The 17,904-nt window shown below is 37.1% G+C and overlaps 1 protein-coding gene across 14 annotated transcripts in view; it reads left to right on the top strand.

The window, feature by feature from the left end:
• The first annotated feature begins 698 nt into the window (after positions 1–698).
• Positions 699–17,904, top strand: part of FUBP1 (far upstream element binding protein 1) — a 42,013-nt gene continuing 24,807 nt past the window's right edge. For 11 of the 14 annotated variants that reach the window (XR_001865043.1, XR_001865042.1, XR_001865046.1 and 8 more), the window contains exons 1-19: positions 699–790; positions 1,774–1,836; positions 2,673–2,711; positions 3,046–3,085; positions 3,889–3,938; positions 4,033–4,104; positions 4,422–4,479; positions 4,941–5,103; positions 5,183–5,281; positions 5,365–5,466; positions 6,149–6,251; positions 6,336–6,436; positions 7,026–7,167; positions 7,960–8,120; positions 8,912–9,066; positions 9,154–9,233; positions 12,043–12,171; positions 12,768–12,842; positions 17,691–17,836. Coding sequence is in view for 8 of the 14 variants with exons in the window: in XM_017743469.1 (XP_017598958.1) it covers positions 736–790; positions 1,774–1,836; positions 2,673–2,711; positions 3,046–3,085; positions 3,889–3,938; positions 4,033–4,104; positions 4,422–4,479; positions 4,941–5,103; positions 5,183–5,281; positions 5,365–5,466; positions 6,149–6,251; positions 6,336–6,436; positions 7,026–7,167; positions 7,960–8,120; positions 8,912–9,066; positions 9,154–9,233; positions 12,043–12,171; positions 12,768–12,842; positions 17,691–17,836 (1,833 nt within the window). In the remaining 6 variants the exon portion in view is untranslated. The remainder of the gene's footprint in view (positions 791–1,773; positions 1,837–2,672; positions 2,712–3,045; positions 3,086–3,888; positions 3,939–4,032; positions 4,105–4,421; positions 4,480–4,940; positions 5,104–5,182; positions 5,282–5,364; positions 5,467–6,148; positions 6,252–6,335; positions 6,437–7,025; positions 7,168–7,959; positions 8,121–8,911; positions 9,067–9,153; positions 9,234–12,042; positions 12,172–12,767; positions 12,843–17,690; positions 17,837–17,904) is intronic. The other 3 variants (XM_017743470.1, XM_017743473.1, XM_008640832.2) reach the window with 3 other exon arrangements.

Here is a 17,904-nt window from a genome sequence, read left to right as displayed (position 1 = left end):
GGCCGGTTGGGCAGCGCCGCGGCCTGCAGAGCGAGGGCCCTTGCGGAAGCTCTTTATCCCGCAGTTTTATTTGTAGCTTCTGCACCACGGGCAATGTTTTCATCGCTTCTTGGGCGAAATGTTCGCCTCGTTTCTTAATAAGCGGTGGCGGTTTTGGCAGTATTTTATAACCCGGCGTAGTCGTCTGCAGAGCGAGGGCCCTTGCGGAAGCTCTTTATCCCGCAGTTTTATTTGTAGCTTCTGCACCACGGGCAATGTTTTCATCGCTTCTTGGGCGAAATGTTCGCCTCGTTTCTTAATAAGCGGTGGCGGTTTTGGCAGTATTTTATAACCCGGTGTAGTCGGATTTTGCGGTTGTTTCGTCGGTGAGGCGCTGCTGTGAGACACCACAATGTTTCGCGTAGAACGCGTAGAGAAAGAAAATCCTCGTTTAGGAAAAAGTGTTGCTGTTCAAAGGCCAAATTCTCGTTGGTTTTTTTTTTTTAATGGGTGAGGAAAATTTGGGAGGCTCTACTGTTGAAGGATGAGCACAAGTCTTTAAAACAGAAAACCTCTATGAGCATAACTGCTTTTGGCTTTTAATTATTTAGGGTCATTTTAATGTGCATTATTTAAATCCCTGAAATCTTCTAGAGGACGTGGAATAAAGATGGACCGAATTAATTTTTTTTTCTCGGCTCACATCTGCCTTTTGTTTAGATTGCAGCGAAAATTGGAGGAGATGCTGGCACGTCAATGAATTCAAACGACTACGGTTATGGAGGGCAGAAAAGACCTCTTGAGGATGGAGGTACGCACTCGTTCTTGCTGCATTTATTTTTGTGGAGTATGGCCACTGTGCCAGAAAGACTGCAGGTGGTGTTTTTGTTTGTGGATTCGTGGTTTTTTTTTTTCCATAGCACAGCATTAAAATACTTCGTTCCCTTCATAGATCATTACATACTTTCTCATCGTCAGTTTAGTGGGAAAGTTTGTTTTAAACCGTTGTGCTCTAACCTGAAGTGAATGTAAGCCTGTTTTACAATATTTTATATGTAGTTTAAATACTGCAAATAGAAAAATGTATGCTGGGGAAAGGGACAGAAACATTCAGGCTGCAAAATGACTGTGCAGGTGTCATTGAAGTCTTTCATGGTTGCGTGGGATTGATTACCGCTTGTAAATTACAATTAGAGCAGGAAGTGCTCCAGGAGCTTGATTGTTTCATTAACTTTATTACTGCACTGTTTCAAATAAAAGTATTAATGCATTTCATTGTAAAAGCATAGGACTTTAAAAAAACACTGGAAAGTAAATTTTCTACCCTGAAGACACTTCTGTGTTGTCTAATATTTCAGCCTACAGCGTGTGTGAGCCCTGATAAGATCATACTTAAATCTTACGACTTGTTGCAGCTTTTTGGATTTGCCTTACACTGCAGTAAAGTTTTCTCCTGAAACGTGTGTGTCATCTTCTGTCTCTTACAGAGCAGCCACTTCGAACTTAACAGGGTTTGATATGTTTAATATACACACAAAGTGCTAGCATTACAGGAAGAAATCTCTGAGCTTGCTGAAATGTTCTTATAGGTCTCACAAAAGAGAAATGCCTTTTTTTTCCTTTAAAAGGATTGAAACTCAGTCTACAGAATGTAACTAAGGCTTTATGTCAGGAGCTCTTGTGTCCTACAGTAAAGTTTTTTTTTCTATGAAAGGTGAGGTTTTTAATATACAAAAATGAGCTAATGATGCTTCAGATGATATATGTAATGTATTCTTTTTATTTTATGTGTAGATGGCTCTTGGACAAGTCCGAGCAGTACAACACACTGGGAGGGAATGCCCTCTCCTTTTAAAGGCAGGAATTTTTATTTATTACCTGTGTTTAGTATGTAAACATGACATAAACTAGTGGATCTTTCTGGATTGACACAAATATTTCTTGGAATATGTGTCTGAGTTTTTGCTGCACATAAATTATGGTGGTTCATATAGCGTTTATTTTGGGGTGGGAAGGAAGCATCTGAAGTCTTATCTTTTCAGATATAGGTTAATGATGCCTTTTATTTCTCTACTGTACAGAAAGGATTTGGACGATAGTGATGTAGTTGCTTTGAATCTGCTTTTTTTTTGTGAAGTTTTATGCTATGAAATGCTTGATATTTGGATAGGGATTTCATATCAACATTCAGATTGAGATTGCATTGCCATGTGATACCGTTGTATTTTCAGATGTTTGGTCTAGATTTGTGGTCATTGTCAGAATTATTTTTTTTAAGTCATTGTTGATTTTTTTATGGATTTGATTTTTTTTTTCTTTTTTACTATAGAAGCATCATTAGCTTGAGCAGCCAACAAAGCTCAACTTTGTTCCTTGTCTTAGTTGGGTTTCAGTGACTGGGTATCTGTGAGCTATCTACATACAGTGCGTTCTGAAAGCTGCCTTTTGTTAAACTGAATAGATATATGGAAAAATCTAACATCTTTTCAGCTATACTAACCAAGTGCTGAGTGTTCGTGAGATTTTTTCTTTTATTCAGATGATCAACTCCCTGAAATTGGAGGAGAAAAAAGAAAGGGGAAAAAAAAAAAGGGGGGGCTAAAATACACTGGAAATTTACAATTCACACTAAAAGGTTTAAGCACTTCTTGAATTTCTTGGCAAAAAAATTTTTAAAAATCTTAATTTTGCAGATCAACCAGATGCTAAGAAAGTTGCTCCCCAGAATGACTGTAAGTAATTTTTATTTTGTTGCCAAAAAAAACCTAAACAAGTGTAACATTGTCAGACCAACAGTTTGAAAGTGTTATGGTAGGTGACACTTGAATAAATGAGATCCAAAAAAATGGCTGGGGATTTATGTCTTGTTGAAGCAGTGGGAGTCAGCTTTGTAAAACTGACAGGGGTGGTAGCAACAGATGAGTCTTTATCATTTTTTAACCTTTTGATAACACCTTTTAAAAGTGAACAAAAATTTGATACAATTGAGTTTTGTTATCAAGGGAGAAGCTTAATTGTAAATTATACCACTTGTTTGAATTTAATTTTAACAATGTTCGTTTATAGCTTTTGGAAATCAGCTACCACCGATGCATCAGCAGCAAAGGTAAGAGTTAGATTACATCTTATGTAGGATTTTTATTGGAATAAAGTGGTTTCAAGCAATTTTTCTGAAAAAGTGGTATCAACACATGAAGCATTTATTCTGCCTTTGTGTGATCTGTTGAAATTTAGTTTCAGCAAGTCCCAAGTTAGACACTTAAAATGTACCTACATTGCTGTCTCTTCCTTTCTCCACAGCCTAGGCTGTGGATCAAGGTTAATAAAAGGAAAATGTGTTGGCTGGTTTTTACTACTTCAGCATAGGCAGCATAGCTAGAAGTTCGAAGCAGATCTGAAGAGAAAGGGGGTGATGCCATCTTGTAAACAAAAAGCAAACCTGGATGACCTAAGACCAAATAATTCAAACTTTATGTAGAGTATTTCTCACCTGTGTGTGTTACAACTTCATGGTTTTCTTCACTTGTTTCTTACCTAAACAGTCAGATCCAACTATTAATATGCTTTGGACAGTTCTGAGATACCAAAATTTTCAGCATCCTTTGATGGATATAAAGATGAAACTTAAAATGCTACAGTAGCCTTTTCTGTATTGCACATCTGTTAATAAAGAGGGTGAAGGAAAACTTCTGACTGATTTGTATGACACATAAACCTTTGGTGTTGTTTCTGTGTATTGTCACCTTATGTAGAACTGTGCTTGCATAATCACTTCCAAAGGTAGTGGGAGGCAAGTAAGCCAGGGTGATGATGGGGGCAGTAGCTTGCTTTAGTTTAATGGGACAATATGTATAAATGTAATACTGGTTTGGTCTCTGGATGGTCATTGTCTTTTGTTTAACATTGTAGGTCTGTCATGACAGAGGAGTACAAAGTTCCAGATGGGATGGTTGGATTCAGTAAGTAGTATGGGTGTGTGGTCTTGTAGTACAGTGAGGGATGGTAGCAGATGCTGATAATACAAATAATCTTTCTATATTTTCTTTCTCCAAGTAATTGGCAGAGGCGGAGAGCAGATCTCACGCATACAGCAGGAGTCTGGCTGTAAAATACAGATTGCACCCGGTAACTACTTTTCGCCGTGGTGATTGCGGGGGGGGGGGGGGGGTTAATCTGTCTGTTTGGGGAAATGGAGGGGGCGGTTGGCAGGAAGTCCAGAAGATTGCTCATGGCTTCTAATTGCCTCAACCTTCATTTAAGGTGTAGTTTAATTTTTTTGTACTAATCTCAACTATGATGAGTGAAAGAAATGCAAAATAGGGTGCATAGATTATTCTACTTCAGTGAATGTGAAGTTGCAGTAGTTTGTGTATTATGATTAATTTCATAAACTCTTTCTGACTTAACACTACTGATAAATTGGTTTAATTTTATGATTGCAGATAGTGGAGGCCTGCCTGAAAGATCATGTATGCTAACCGGAACACCAGAGTCTGTTCAGTAAGTATTTTTAACTGATGTCAGGACTGTAATCATGATTTTATTCTGATGGCAGCTAACATAACGCATGGTGAATATATACTTGCTTTTGTCCACTGTTGTGGTGGTAGTTCCAAGTACGAATGTCCTTACTTTGCATGCTGAATCAAGCAGCAGCTTTTGTTCTGAGTTAAGCTTTGTGTGTAACTATAGTGAGGGTCCTTGAAGGAGGTAACTTTGTTAAATGTGTTTGGTAAAGGACCACCTTTTGTATTCCAATATTGGGATGGTTTTATTATTTTGCAGTTAGTTTCTTAAGTTATTTTTGCAGATTGATTGAGTTTGCTTCATATTTCTTAGTGATAGTAATCATAATTATTTTGCAGAAACTTTTTAAGTTAAGACTATTTCCAAGCGGGATAGGTGTGGGCAAGTGATACTTGGAGGAATAAGTATTTATAAACGTGTATTTTCTTTCACAGGTCAGCAAAAAGATTACTTGACCAGATAGTTGAAAAGGGAAGACCTGCACCTGGATTTCATCATGGTGATGGACCTGGAAATGCAGTCCAAGAAATTATGATTCCAGCAAGTAAAGCAGGATTAGTTATTGGGAAAGGTGGAGAGACAATTAAACAATTACAGGTATATCTGTATCTTCTTTTAAATATGATAGTACTGAATCTGGATTTGAGTGGGTATTGACCGCCCTTTTGTCAAATAGGAGCGGGCAGGTGTCAAAATGGTCATGATTCAAGATGGTCCGCAGAACACTGGTGCAGACAAGCCCCTTAGGATAACTGGAGACCCTTATAAAGTTCAGGTAAGGAGTGCTTCACAATTCAGAGCATTTTCTAATCTGTTCTGATGTTGCAGTACCTAAACAACCTTTCATTCTTCTTTTAGCAAGCCAAGGAAATGGTGCTGGAGTTAATTCGTGATCAAGGTGGCTTTAGAGAGGTGCGCAACGAATATGGGTCAAGAATAGGAGGAAATGAAGGGATAGACGTAAGCATGGTTGAAAAACTTGTTCACTGTATTTTGAGATGTTAACTTTAAAATGTTAAGTGGGGTAATACCAATGAAAGCTTTTAACCAGATTTCAGAAGTGATTATGGCATGTAAGTATTACTCGATCATTTCTGAATTCGCAACACTAAATGATGTGCGGCATTCACTTCGCATTTCCAGCAGTTACAAACAATGTCAAGTAGCTGGAGTTTTTTATCAAATGTGCAAGTAAATTTTATGGCCGAGTATATAATTCTATAATGTTACTGAAATTGGACTTTGGCCTTTACAGAAGGATGTTCAAGTCCACCTGTTAATTCAAGTCACAGCCTAGTAACTGTTCATCAGGGGAGAGGCTTAAAGTTTCATCTCCTAGAATTTTAGACACTTCATAAATTCTTTTTTTCTTTTTTTTCTTTTATTCTGAGAAGTATAGTATCCACTGGAATTGCTACCACTATGAGAACTTGTAAAACAGAAAATCACTTTCTGTTTGATACTTTGGTCCAGTATGTGCTAGGCTTGTGACTTGATATTAAAAAATACCATTTCAAAAAAGCCTGAAGTGGCATTGATCTTGCCCTAGTTTACAATTATAATTAATTCTAACCCTTTCATTGTGTGGATTTTTTGGGAATGCCTGTGTCATCAGCATCTTGGTTTGGTTTTTTTTGCCCAGGTTCCAATACCACGATTTGCTGTAGGTATTGTAATTGGAAGAAATGGAGAGATGATAAAAAAGATCCAGAATGATGCTGGTGTTAGGATCCAGTTTAAGCCAGGTTTGTAAAACGTTCATAACTCTCTGTGAATTAAGTGTAAATTTACTGAATTGCGTATACTGGAATAGTTCGTTTTTATTCCAGATGATGGAACAACTCCCGATAGAATAGCCCAGATCACAGGGCCTCCAGACAGATGTCAGCATGCTGCAGAAATTATTACAGATCTCCTTCGCAGTGTTCAGGTTGGGTAACGTCGTTCAGTTTTTAAAATCTCCTGCCCATGCTTTGGAAAGACCCAAAATTTTCAAAAAGTGTGTATAATTAAAGAAAATAATTTAGTTACGCCATTTGAATCTACTTCAAAGTTTGGTCTGGAATATGAATGTTTACTTCTACAGTTACAGTTTTGCAAGTGACAGTACTGATTCAAAGTCATGGCATTTCTCTATATGGCTGGTTTTTAGAGCTGCTGCTTGTCTTTTGTGTTGAAAGCTAATATGCTTGACTTTTGGTTGTAATCAGTGTTTAAAAGCTCATTGTTAGATGAGCCCCACTGCTGCATTTACAGAAGGCAGACAAAAATTACATTTCTGTACATGTGAAACTTTCTGCTTTCTTCTATATCCTTCCTTCATCTTTCATACACAGAATTATACAGAACATATTCTAAAATGTAATTTAGGCCTTCTGTAAAAGGTACTGCTTTAACTACCAAAACTGTCTGAGTAGAGAATCAGTTTTTTCTTAACAAATGATGTCATGTAACCTATTTGCATTATTTGTTTGCAGTAATTTTATAGCACATGTTCATTTGTTGCTGCTTCTTTTTAGGCTGGTAACCCTGGTGGACCAGGACCTGGTGGTCGAGGAAGGGGTAGAGGCCAAGGCAACTGGAACATGGGGCCTCCTGGTGGATTACAGGAGTTCAATTTTATTGTCCCTACTGGCAAAACTGGATTAATCATTGGAAAAGGCAATATATCTTATATATGTACATTTATATGTTATTTTAAAACCACTCAGCTTTTCTGTTTGGACAAATGCCATGCTACAGAGGCGTGTGATTAGCATGATGCTAATAATGCAGATGTTGTATGTTCAATCCCTGTATGGGCCTTTCACATAAGAGTTGGACTCCATCATCTTTGTGGGTCCCTTCCAACTCAGAGTGTTTTGTGATTCTGTCATTTTTTAAAAATTTTTAATTGCTAAATTACCTCTGTTTTGAAGACTTTGTGTATACTAATGGTACATATAACTTTTCTGGATCCTGTAGGAGGAGGAGCCAGTTCAGGGAATTTAACTTTGTGGTTTTGGTGCACTGCAAGAAATTGTGGACTTAAATAGCATGTCAGCCTCTGTGGGGCTTTTTTGTCATTTGGGCTTCCTTCCCTTTATAGGGAGGTTGGGTTTTAAGTGTATTTACTAATAACCATGTGTGTCAGTTGTTACTCATGTCTGATATTAAATGTTGACATGAATGGAAAAAAACAGACAAGGTTGTCAGAATTCTTTGCTGTTGTTTCTGAGTGACATTTTTGTGGTCTTTAAAATAAAAAAATAACTTGTTTTACTAATTTATTGCCATTAAATCTCTATATTACACTGAAGAGTTTTTTCTTAAATTGCTAGAATGTTCTTGATTGGCTTTTAAGAATAGGTGCCTTTTCATGTCTTTTCAGCTTCCACGCAGTTGACTTTCTCTGATTCGAATCAGTATTTTTTGCTTTTATGCACGTCATAACAACTCTATGTTGCATTGTAGGTGGTGAAACTATTAAAAGTATAAGCCAACAGTCTGGTGCTAGAATAGAACTTCAAAGAAATCCTCCACCTAATGCGGATCCGAACATGAAGATGTTTACTATCCGTGGAACACCCCAGCAAATAGATTATGCACGACAACTAATAGAAGAAAAGATTGGAGTGAGTGTATAACTGCTTTTTTGTTTACTATTGGAGCTAAATAGAGGTGAAAGCAAGTCTCCTTTGTGGATGCTTCTCTATCCTTTCATTTCCCAGATAATCAGATAATAAATTGATAATAATGGCTATCTGAATTTAAAGTACTATAAACATAACAAAATCTTGAAATGGAAACAGTTGATCTCTTCAACATCCTATGGTGTGTTCTTGATAATGCCAGTTTTGTGCATATGAGAAATTTGATACATTCACAGAATATTAGATATCAGTGATACTAAATTGTGTGTTTTGCTTTTCAGTCTCAGTATATTTGGGTAAAGTTCTAATCCAAGTTACGCCTTCGGTTCCACTGCACTTTCGTTTGCATATGTGGGCATGTAATCAAATTCACTAGTGGCTTTTTGTTCCTGATCTTACAAGCAGTTTTAGTTAGTCAGATTTAGGTGTATTGATTTATTTTAGAACCGATAATGTTGTTAGAGTGTGGGGCTTTTAGTGCAACTTGTGGAAAAATCCATGGGTTTTTTGTAAAATCCTTCACTTCCTCAAGACGGGACTGAAATAAATGCAGTTTTTTAGTTGTTATTACTGCCATAGCTGCCTTTAACTGTAACTAGTCCTAAGCTTAATCAAACTTTAAAAAGCCTGTTTTCTGCAGGTAACTGTCTTTATTTAAAACCAATCAAACCTGTTAGACGATTCACTTAGAGTGTTCAGATAAATGTTTTTAAATTGCTGAAAAATTGAGAACCTCAAGGTGTATTCTTATGTCTGTGCTACCTTTGTTACAGGGTCCGGTTAATCCATTGGGTCCACCTGTTCCCCATGGTCCCCATGGTGTTGTTCCTGGCCCGCATGGACCTCCTGGGCCACCAGGTCCTGGTGCTCCCATGGGACCATATAATCCAGCTCCTTATAATCCAGGCCCTCCTGGTCCTGCGCCTCAGTAAGTATTGCTTCAGCTGACTTCCTTCTTTGCAAGGTGACCCTGGGACCAGCTTTCACTGTGTGTGTATGACTTGGTCTTTTGCAGTGGTCCTCCAGCTCCATATGCTCCACAGGGATGGGGAAATGCTTATCCGCACTGGCAGCCACCTAACCCACCAGATCCAGGTAAGAAATGCACAGCTGTACTGTAGGGTGGGTATGTTTCAAGTACATCCATTCTGTCCTTACAAGTATATGCATTATACAGTTCACTTGTGTTACACTCATAAAGCTGAAAAACTCCTATTTTTCTGGATTTTTCTTCACTGATTGTCATTTTACTTATGTTTTGCATTTTACCTATGTGGCTTGTGAGATGTTGAAAGTTAATTGTTACAGTTGGAATATGCTTTTTTACAAGTGTTATTGATACTGCATCCCTATTTATGATACTTTTTGCAAGTCTTGGTTCACTGATTTTGTGCAGTTCAGTTTTCTTACAATTGATGTTTTTGCTAAAGTTCTTTATTGAGGATGTCTTTTTTTTCTCTCGTAGTAGATGACTTCTGATTTTAAACAGTCTTCACTGCTCTGTCTTTTTACAGTTAATGCTATAATGTTTCTAGGTTTTGTTCTATTAGAATTACTTTTAAGAGTCTGATATACACAAATGTATTTTGTTGAGTCCTTTTTGAGGGCTAAAACCTTGGTAATTTGCTGTTAATACAGTAAAACTAGTTAGGGTTGTGTATTTTGAGCTTTTGCTTTTAATAGTTTTGTATATTCTTCTGAAACCCGTCTTTGTAGAATCTGTTTCTTCTATTTCTGTTTATCTTTGTCAAGACTGGGAGTTCTTACTTAATTACAACTTCCAAAGTTGTAGTATCCTGCTTTTCTTTAAGTTTACATCCTTTGGTTGGACTAGAGGATATGGGGAAATGGAACATCAGCCACAGAAGGCATGGTAAGGCTAGATGCTTGAGTCTGTTGTACCTCATTTGTTTGAGGTTGAGTTTTCTCAGAACTTGAGCCAAAAGATCTCAATATCATTTTTGTTATAAATGACAAATATTTTCTGATAGTCACTCATCCTGACATAGGATCCATTAGTGGAGAAGGGGACTATATGTATGTGTCAGGTTGTATCTTTGCAAAGAACCATTGCTGGGTTTAGTTCCCAAACTTCCATGCAAGGTAGTTCTGCATGTATTCAGTTCCGTATTTAAAAATGCCTGCTGACATTATTTAGAAGTAGAATAATTCAAAGTGACTTGGTCTCAGCATAGCAAAACCACTATTAAAATGTTACAGCCTTTTTCACACCACCTTCTTTATTATTTTATAGTTACTTATCTACACAAAGGCTGTGTAAGAAAAAATGGCAAATACTCCCTTGATGTCATCCTGATGATTCTGTAACTGTTTTTTAGATAAATACTTCTCTTAAAAATCTAATGAAGTTGTCATATATGCAGTTGAAGTTGGTGTTTCTTTTGACTAGCATTTCTTTGGATTAATTTTCTACAGTTTTCTCTTAGTTACTCATTCCAGTGTAACAAATGGGTTATTTTAGTATTTTTTTCAGAGGTGCTTTCTCCAGACCTGTGCTTGCCCTTGTCACATGAAAGTGGAGCTAGTTACTACAGTCAGATTTCTTTGGAAATTTAATGAATCCAGCTCTGTGTTCTTCTACTCTAGAGAAGTAGCTAAGGGGAAGGAGATGGGGAATTGAGCAATGGCTTATTTGATATTTGCAGGTAACCTTAGAATATAGTCTGTGTTAGTTTAAATCCACTATTATTGATGGAAGCAGTGTAATTTAAAACAGGAAGTAGTCAAGTGTTAACATTTTTTTCTGTATTCTGATACTGTGTGCATTTGAAGTGGTTACATCTGACTTGTCACAGGATTTCATTTAGCATTAATTTGTTGTTGTGGGTTTCTTCTTGAATGTCTTTTTCAAGGGATTTCTTCATCTTCCATTATTCACTGCCCTACCTGTTTCCTGTTTAGGGAGGATTATATTTCCGTTCCCATGTACAGTTATTCTAAAGTATCAGTTGTCTTCATATCCTTTTGTGAAATTCTCTCCTCAGCTGGCTGCATTTCTTTGCAGATACTTTTACTCTTTTAAGACTGCAAATACTGTTTGCAAATATATGCTGGTTGTGTAAAACATACTATGTTCTCTAATAATAGATTTTCAGGTATTGTGGATTGCCAGTCTGGTAATGTAATCAATCTGTGACTCAGCAAGAATAATCCATTCCTAAAGGCTATATGTGAAAAACAGAGAAATAAAACTCTAGGAAACAGCATCATTGGCCTGCCTAGATGTAGATAAAAATAAGGAACCATGGAGATAGATGCAGAAGATGCAACTGTTTCTATTTTTTTATATACTAAAAAGCTGTAAGTAAACAGTGATGCTTAATAGCCATGTATGGGGATTCAGGTTCCTAAAATGCTGTGTGTTTCTCTATTTTACTGTTACCTTAAAGTTAAACTGACAAGCATTGCAAATGCCTAGTAAGTCTTGTATTCTTCTGTTTCAGAAATATGTATTTGGCACGCCTCCTCCACCGTTGCCAGTGTCATTAGCGTGAGGTTCTAACAAAAGTAAAACCCTGAAATTGTTTGGTGCTAGAATGATTCATTGCTGTTTCCATTTATTAACATGACTGTTTAAATAAACTTGAAAAATCTGTTTCTGTTTATCACACGTAAGATTAATAAGTGGCGTTGTAGTAGAAAGGGTTCTAAAATTATTTTATCTCACCAGCTTTATGAAAGTACACTTTGTACAGTACATTAGTCTGAAACCTGATCAAAAGTTTATGCTAGAAAGAAAGAATACTTAAAGGATGTACATGGATATTTTGTTGAGATGGATTTTTCTTTGGAGGAGAATAAGAATGCCTAGGACAGGATTAATTGAGGACAGCATTCTGTTCATAGTAGTACTATTATAAATGTTTATATTCTGTTTTCATAGGTAAGCCAGGAACAGATCCCAATTCAGCAGCGTGGGCAGCTTATTATGCTCACTATTATCAGCAGCAAGCACAGCCACCACCTGCAGCCCCTCCTGGTGGACCAGCTACAACACAAACTAATGGACAAGGTAGCTATTGAGTGAAATGGACATATTTCTCGTTGCTGGAGGTGTAAATACCCCATTATTTTTTGTTGTTGTCTTCATATATGGGGTAAACTTATTTTAGGTAGCTGGTTTTCTTGGGAAACTATTGCTTATAGCCTTCAATATTGCTTTTATTAATTTCAGCAGTAATGAGAGTAATGTATTTAAGAGAATTTTGCTGCAACATGGGCTGACTTAACGACTACATAGAGCAGTCATAAATAAAAATGTAATGAGCTAAGCTGTTGATTGCCATTTGCTTAAATGGTCACATTACTTCCAGTGGGTTTAGGACAATTACAGTTGTGGTATTTAGTTGTGTTATTTTAATTTTTGTGCCTGGCTGAGGCTTACCACTTGAATTTTGGTGTTTCGTATTGCTAGTGGTATGCACTTCCTGAATCTTGAAAACGTCTTTTTCACTAGTAGTTTATATTTGTGCTTGTACCACAAAGGTTTATAGTGTCAGATTTGAGTGATGTCATGTGGGACCATTACTGAAAATTTCTGTTGATTATTTGGATTATATATGAAACAAACCCCAGTAGTTTAGTTTGACTGTTTTTAATATAATTCAGGAGATCAGCCAAATCCAGCACCAGCAGGGCAGGTTGACTATACCAAGGCCTGGGAGGAGTACTACAAAAAAATGGGTAAGTGTGCAGGGGGTTTTTTTGTTGTTTTTTTTCTCTTCCATATTCACAGTGGAATGTTTTAGGAGACTTGCATATTTTGCTGGATGAGATGGGGTTTTTACCCCAAAAAAATAAAAATCCACAGTCACATGTGTTCTGAATCAAATACTGCTGAGAAACAGACTTTAATTTTGTGTTGTTTTTAGGGATTTCATGGTACTGAGGGTAGTAATCAGCTTTACAAAAATGCTTCGAACTTAAGGAGATGTCTTTGATTGTTGGGAAACAACATCTTTTAAATATTTCAATCTGAGTGTTTAAAAGTATATTTCCCAAGTTTTGAAGTTCAGCTTTGATCTCCTTTATGTAGCTGTTGTTTTTAAGAGTTTGATAGTTGTTTCCCAATTCTCTTCAGATTACATATAATTTTCTTTTCTTGTAACTTGTTTTCTGTGTTTCAGGTTACTAAAGTATCATAATTAGCTTCCATTTATACTGTGCCCTTTTTTAAATAGCATTTGCTTTGCAGCACTTGAGCTGTGTTTAAACTGCAGGTTACATGTTGTTGGTAGCTTTTTTTATAAAAATGAAATGAATATGCTGGTTAAGTTGATTATTTCATTGTTTTCTAGGAAAGATGTTGTGAGTTTTATGTGCTGGCAGAAGGTGCCATTACTGTTTAAATCATGGTGATGTCGTGTAGCTCATGTTCTGTCCATGGTGTCCGGCTGTGGACCACTGTAGGTGGTGGAGCTCTGGATACTGAGCCCCAGTGGGCTTAGGAATGCCAGTGCTTTCCCAGATATCTCTGACCAGAAATACAGCAACATCCTGTTAGGGATGCGTCTTTGTTTGCATGGGAGGGTTTGGTGGCTGTTTTGCCATCTTCCAACTGCACTCAGTTTTCTCATGGAATATTAAAAACACTCAGATTTAAGATTAATAACATGCTTAATTCCTCTTACAAACCTTCCACTGTATTGGTAATTAGTTGCCAAGACATAACTACCTTTATTCTTTATTTTGGCACAGCATAAGTGATGAATTGAACAGAAAATACATAATGATTATTTAGTTCAATAATAGTGTATCAGACTAAAACAGTTACAACTCCCAAACATAAGATTTTTAAGATGATAGGCCTTTCCATTTTTCTTCTTCCTGCTTCATTTAGCTATTTCTTCTCAATTCACTGTCTGTTAGTTTTGCTCACATTTTAAAATGCAAAGTTGTGGGTGGTTTTTACTGTTTTTTAAATAATGTAATTTGTTGGCAGGGGCTCAGCCATCTTTCTAATTTGCTATCTTGGAAAGGGAAGTCTGGCTTGCACTAGTCTTGCACTTGCTCAGATTAACTAATAGCTAGTTACAAGGTGCTAGGATAGAGTTTATGGGAACAATTTCAAAGAGGAATGTGAGCCAAAAAAATACATTGGGAGATAAAAATAGTTGCTCTTAAAAGGCAAAATGTAAAAAGTGCGAAGACAATCAACTAAGAGGAAAAACACAAGGTCAGTTCTCATCTTAATTTCTTTTTCTAGTTTGGATTGAGTTCTTTGCCTGAAGGAGAGTTCTTGATGGCTGGACCTATATAACTTGACTATGTAAATCATGAGAACTTTCTGCTGCAGAATCTTGATGTGGTAGATAGCATTTCTCTTAGAAAAGAGGAATTCAGTTGGATGTAATGCTAAATGGTGGTGATTTTCCCCACCTCGGTAACTATGTTAAGAAGCAGTGGAAGATCTGATGGGCAGGAAGGTTGTCCAACAGCAAGTTCATGGGCTCTCCAGGTACCATTTGTACTGTAATTTTCTGTCCCCATTAACTTGTGCCAAAGGATGGGAATTACAAGTCCTCTTTGATGACTGAGATTTTTCACAGCACAGATAATTTCACTAAACTTTGTTAGAGAGAACTGAACTGAAATTCAGAGTTGTTGAGCCCAACCAGTTCTGCTGTTTTGCTGGTTTTGCTATTGAAAACTCTTTTGATAATCCTTTTGGCAAGCCTCTGAGGGTAAACAGTACTGAGCTGAACAAGTTTCCTGTGATATTGCAATTGGTGTTTTGATTTTTCTCATACTTAGTCAAGTATGAGTGATCTGAAAATGATAAAACACTCCTGAATATGCCCATCCAAACAGTGTTTTCAAAGTGGCTTCCTTCTGGTGTGATATGACTCTGCTAATCACAGAGAACACTTCACTGTATTTTTTAGTGAACAGTGACTTGAAAGTGAACCTGTTTTCTGACTCAGAAATACAGTGGCAAAGTCCATCTCCTTTTTCAGACCCTTGTTTCAGGGGCTACTCCTTTGAGTAGCAAATACTCCAAAAAGTCTCTTATGGATAACAGTTCCCTTTAAACATGAAGACATTTTTTAGTAAATGATCTGTATGCCACTATTGAAATTAGAAAATTTATTGTTTAAAGTCATTCCCATATACTGTGGGCTTGACATACAGTTAAAGGATTCCATAATAAAGTAGTGGAAGTGTTTTTAAAAGATTGCTCAGCATTGTAGTGGGAAAGAAGAAACAAACCAGTTTGCTCTTACTAGAATCACTCTTGATAATGTTGAACGGTAAAATCTGCTGGTGTTTCCTTTCTCAGCCCTCCTTAAACAGGTGTTCTGTGTTTCTCATATTTACCAGTCTTATCCGTAAGTGTTCCCTTTGAATTTTGATATTAACAAGCAGGTGCAGCTTCTACACTGAAGGGAAGCTTTGACTAAATTGCTGAATTCCATGTGTAAGTTCAGAACTACTTGCAGTTAGGGAAATGGTGCACCTAAAATACCCATTTCAGGACAGAAGTCCAGTTTGACATCTTTGAGTAGATGTTAAATTTTCTATATTTGATTTATTACTTGAATTTCAGTGCTGCCTTGACATAGTTGGCTAAATGTCCAAAGGTTCTTGGGTCATAATGTGCAAAAAAATCCCTTTTCTTTGACGTTCAGTTGTGTTGACAATAATTTGTACGTACAGTTATTATCTCAAAGTAATGGTGAACTTGGGAAGAGAGTATCCTTGGATAATTTGTAACCATATTAAAGATAATTTTTATTAAAATAACTGATCAGAAGTGTAAATTGTAAGTTGTAATTCACCACATTTTTAAAGTTGTAAAATGTGATTACAGCTCTAAAGCGTTGAAGAAATTTAAGTTTTTGTAGAAATTCCTTTACTGTATAAGCTCAAATAAAGATGGATGGACTTCCAGAGCTTACCTACAGTGTAAGTAGAAAAACTAAGTTGTAAAGGCAGTTGGAAAATGGAAGGTTGTATTTCAATGGCTTCCAGGCTAGTGCTTTGCCAAATACTCACATTCTCTGCTTACAAGTCATGTTTTTGAGAGGATTAGAAGACTATACATGTGTAGGAGTAGTGTGAAATAGCTAGGATTCTTTATGTGAGTTTTCTTTGTTAAAGTATTTTCAAAAAACCCAACCAGACAAAATCAACCTTCTGTCTGACATCCTAGAAAACACTTCATTAGAATTTTTGATATTCGTGTTTCTCAGAAGGTTGCTCAGTGGTTTTGTATTCTAGTAAAAGGTGAGGTGGTTTCAGGTAGGATTGAAAACTTCCAGCCCTCATCCAGTGGAAGCTGCCCCTTTTTGTTCATAGCAGAAGAGACAGTTGGGTGCACAAGGAATTGTACAGGGGGCAGACTTGCATTTTGCTTGGGTTTATTTCCTGCAGGGTGATGGGATGTGGTGGTTTGTTTTTGTTGGGTTTGGGGTTTTTTTTTTTTCCTAGTATCTTAGAAAAAGCTTGCAGAGGTGGTGGTTTTTAGTAGTATCCTAATTCTGACTTTTGATTTGAAAAATAATGGATTAAGAATGTAAATCAAAAGTGTCATAGCAGAGTAATAAAAGTTCTGGTTTGGAAGTTCAGGAAACTTCAAATGAAGCACTAAGTATAAAACCCTTCTGTCTGGGTGCCTGCGATGTTTAGTGCTTAGAGTGTGTTACTTTGCTTAGAGTCCTGTACATTTTGTAGTGGTAACTGCAAAAACACCTCTCAGAAATTATAAAGAAGGTTGTGGTACTAAGAGGGCTGTACTTGATGTTTCTGAAGTTGGGGGGGAAAAGGAAGTAAAGATGTCTGTGACAAATCTCCTGTGGAAGAACAGCATGACTGAACGGTTGGTGGTAATTTTCTTTGATTGTTTTGCTTGGTTTTTTAATAAGCTGAAGAGTCCTTGTGTATCAGTCTGTCGCTGTTAGGGATTTTAGTCTGTCAGTTGATTTTGTTGAAAGGAGCAGTAATTCTGAGCTGTCTGAGAGAGTGTGTTTGCACACGCTCTTGTTTGTAGAGGATTGGAACTTCTGCGAGGTGTGGAAGCAGGTTTTAGGACTGTGGTGGAGTAAAGGTTTACAAAAATTACTGCCTTTTTGAAAAATATAACCTGCAATAACCTTGTAATTGCACAAAGGATGCCAGAATTGGGGAAGTGTATGAACTGGCATCTGCTGAGCTAATGAATGCAGTCTGTGAAATAAGATAAAATTAGTCTAGGTGTGGATTACAAAGTGTTTTGCCTCTTGGTGTGTATTCAAATACTGCTGTATTAATCATGTTTAAAGCCTGCTGTTTAGGTCAGCAGGCTTTAAACATGATTCGTTATTATGAATCAAAAGGCAGAAAAAACTGTCTTCATTGTTCCTCAGTTTTGATTTACATGGGAATCACTACATTAAAATAATAGAATGAGTGTTCAGGCTGAAAAAGCCCACCACAAGTTTATTCAAAAGCCTTGGAGGTATATTGCTAGGTGATGTTTGTCAGGTGCTGAGATCTTGACGTTTTCTCATTTCTATTGCAACAACAAAGCTGTGTAATTGTAATTACTTGCAGGTCAAGCTGTTCCTGCCCCTGCTGGGGCTCCTCCGGGCGGTCAGCCAGATTACAGCGCAGCGTGGGCTGAGTACTACAGGCAGCAGGCAGCATACTACGCTCAGACAAGTCCACAGGGAATGCCACAGCATCCTCCAGCACCACAGGTACAGTCTTAAAGTGGTTTTTGCCTGGCTTCTGTCTCAGTGGTTGTAGATATTTTTTTGCATGTCTC

Source organism: Corvus brachyrhynchos, unplaced genomic scaffold (assembly GCF_000691975.1).
Source record: "Corvus brachyrhynchos isolate BGI_N302 unplaced genomic scaffold, ASM69197v1 scaffold48, whole genome shotgun sequence".
Lineage (NCBI taxonomy): Eukaryota > Metazoa > Chordata > Aves > Passeriformes > Corvidae > Corvus > Corvus brachyrhynchos.
The sequence above is the reverse complement of the archived record's forward strand: the minus strand, read 5'-3'. Positions and strand labels throughout refer to the sequence as shown.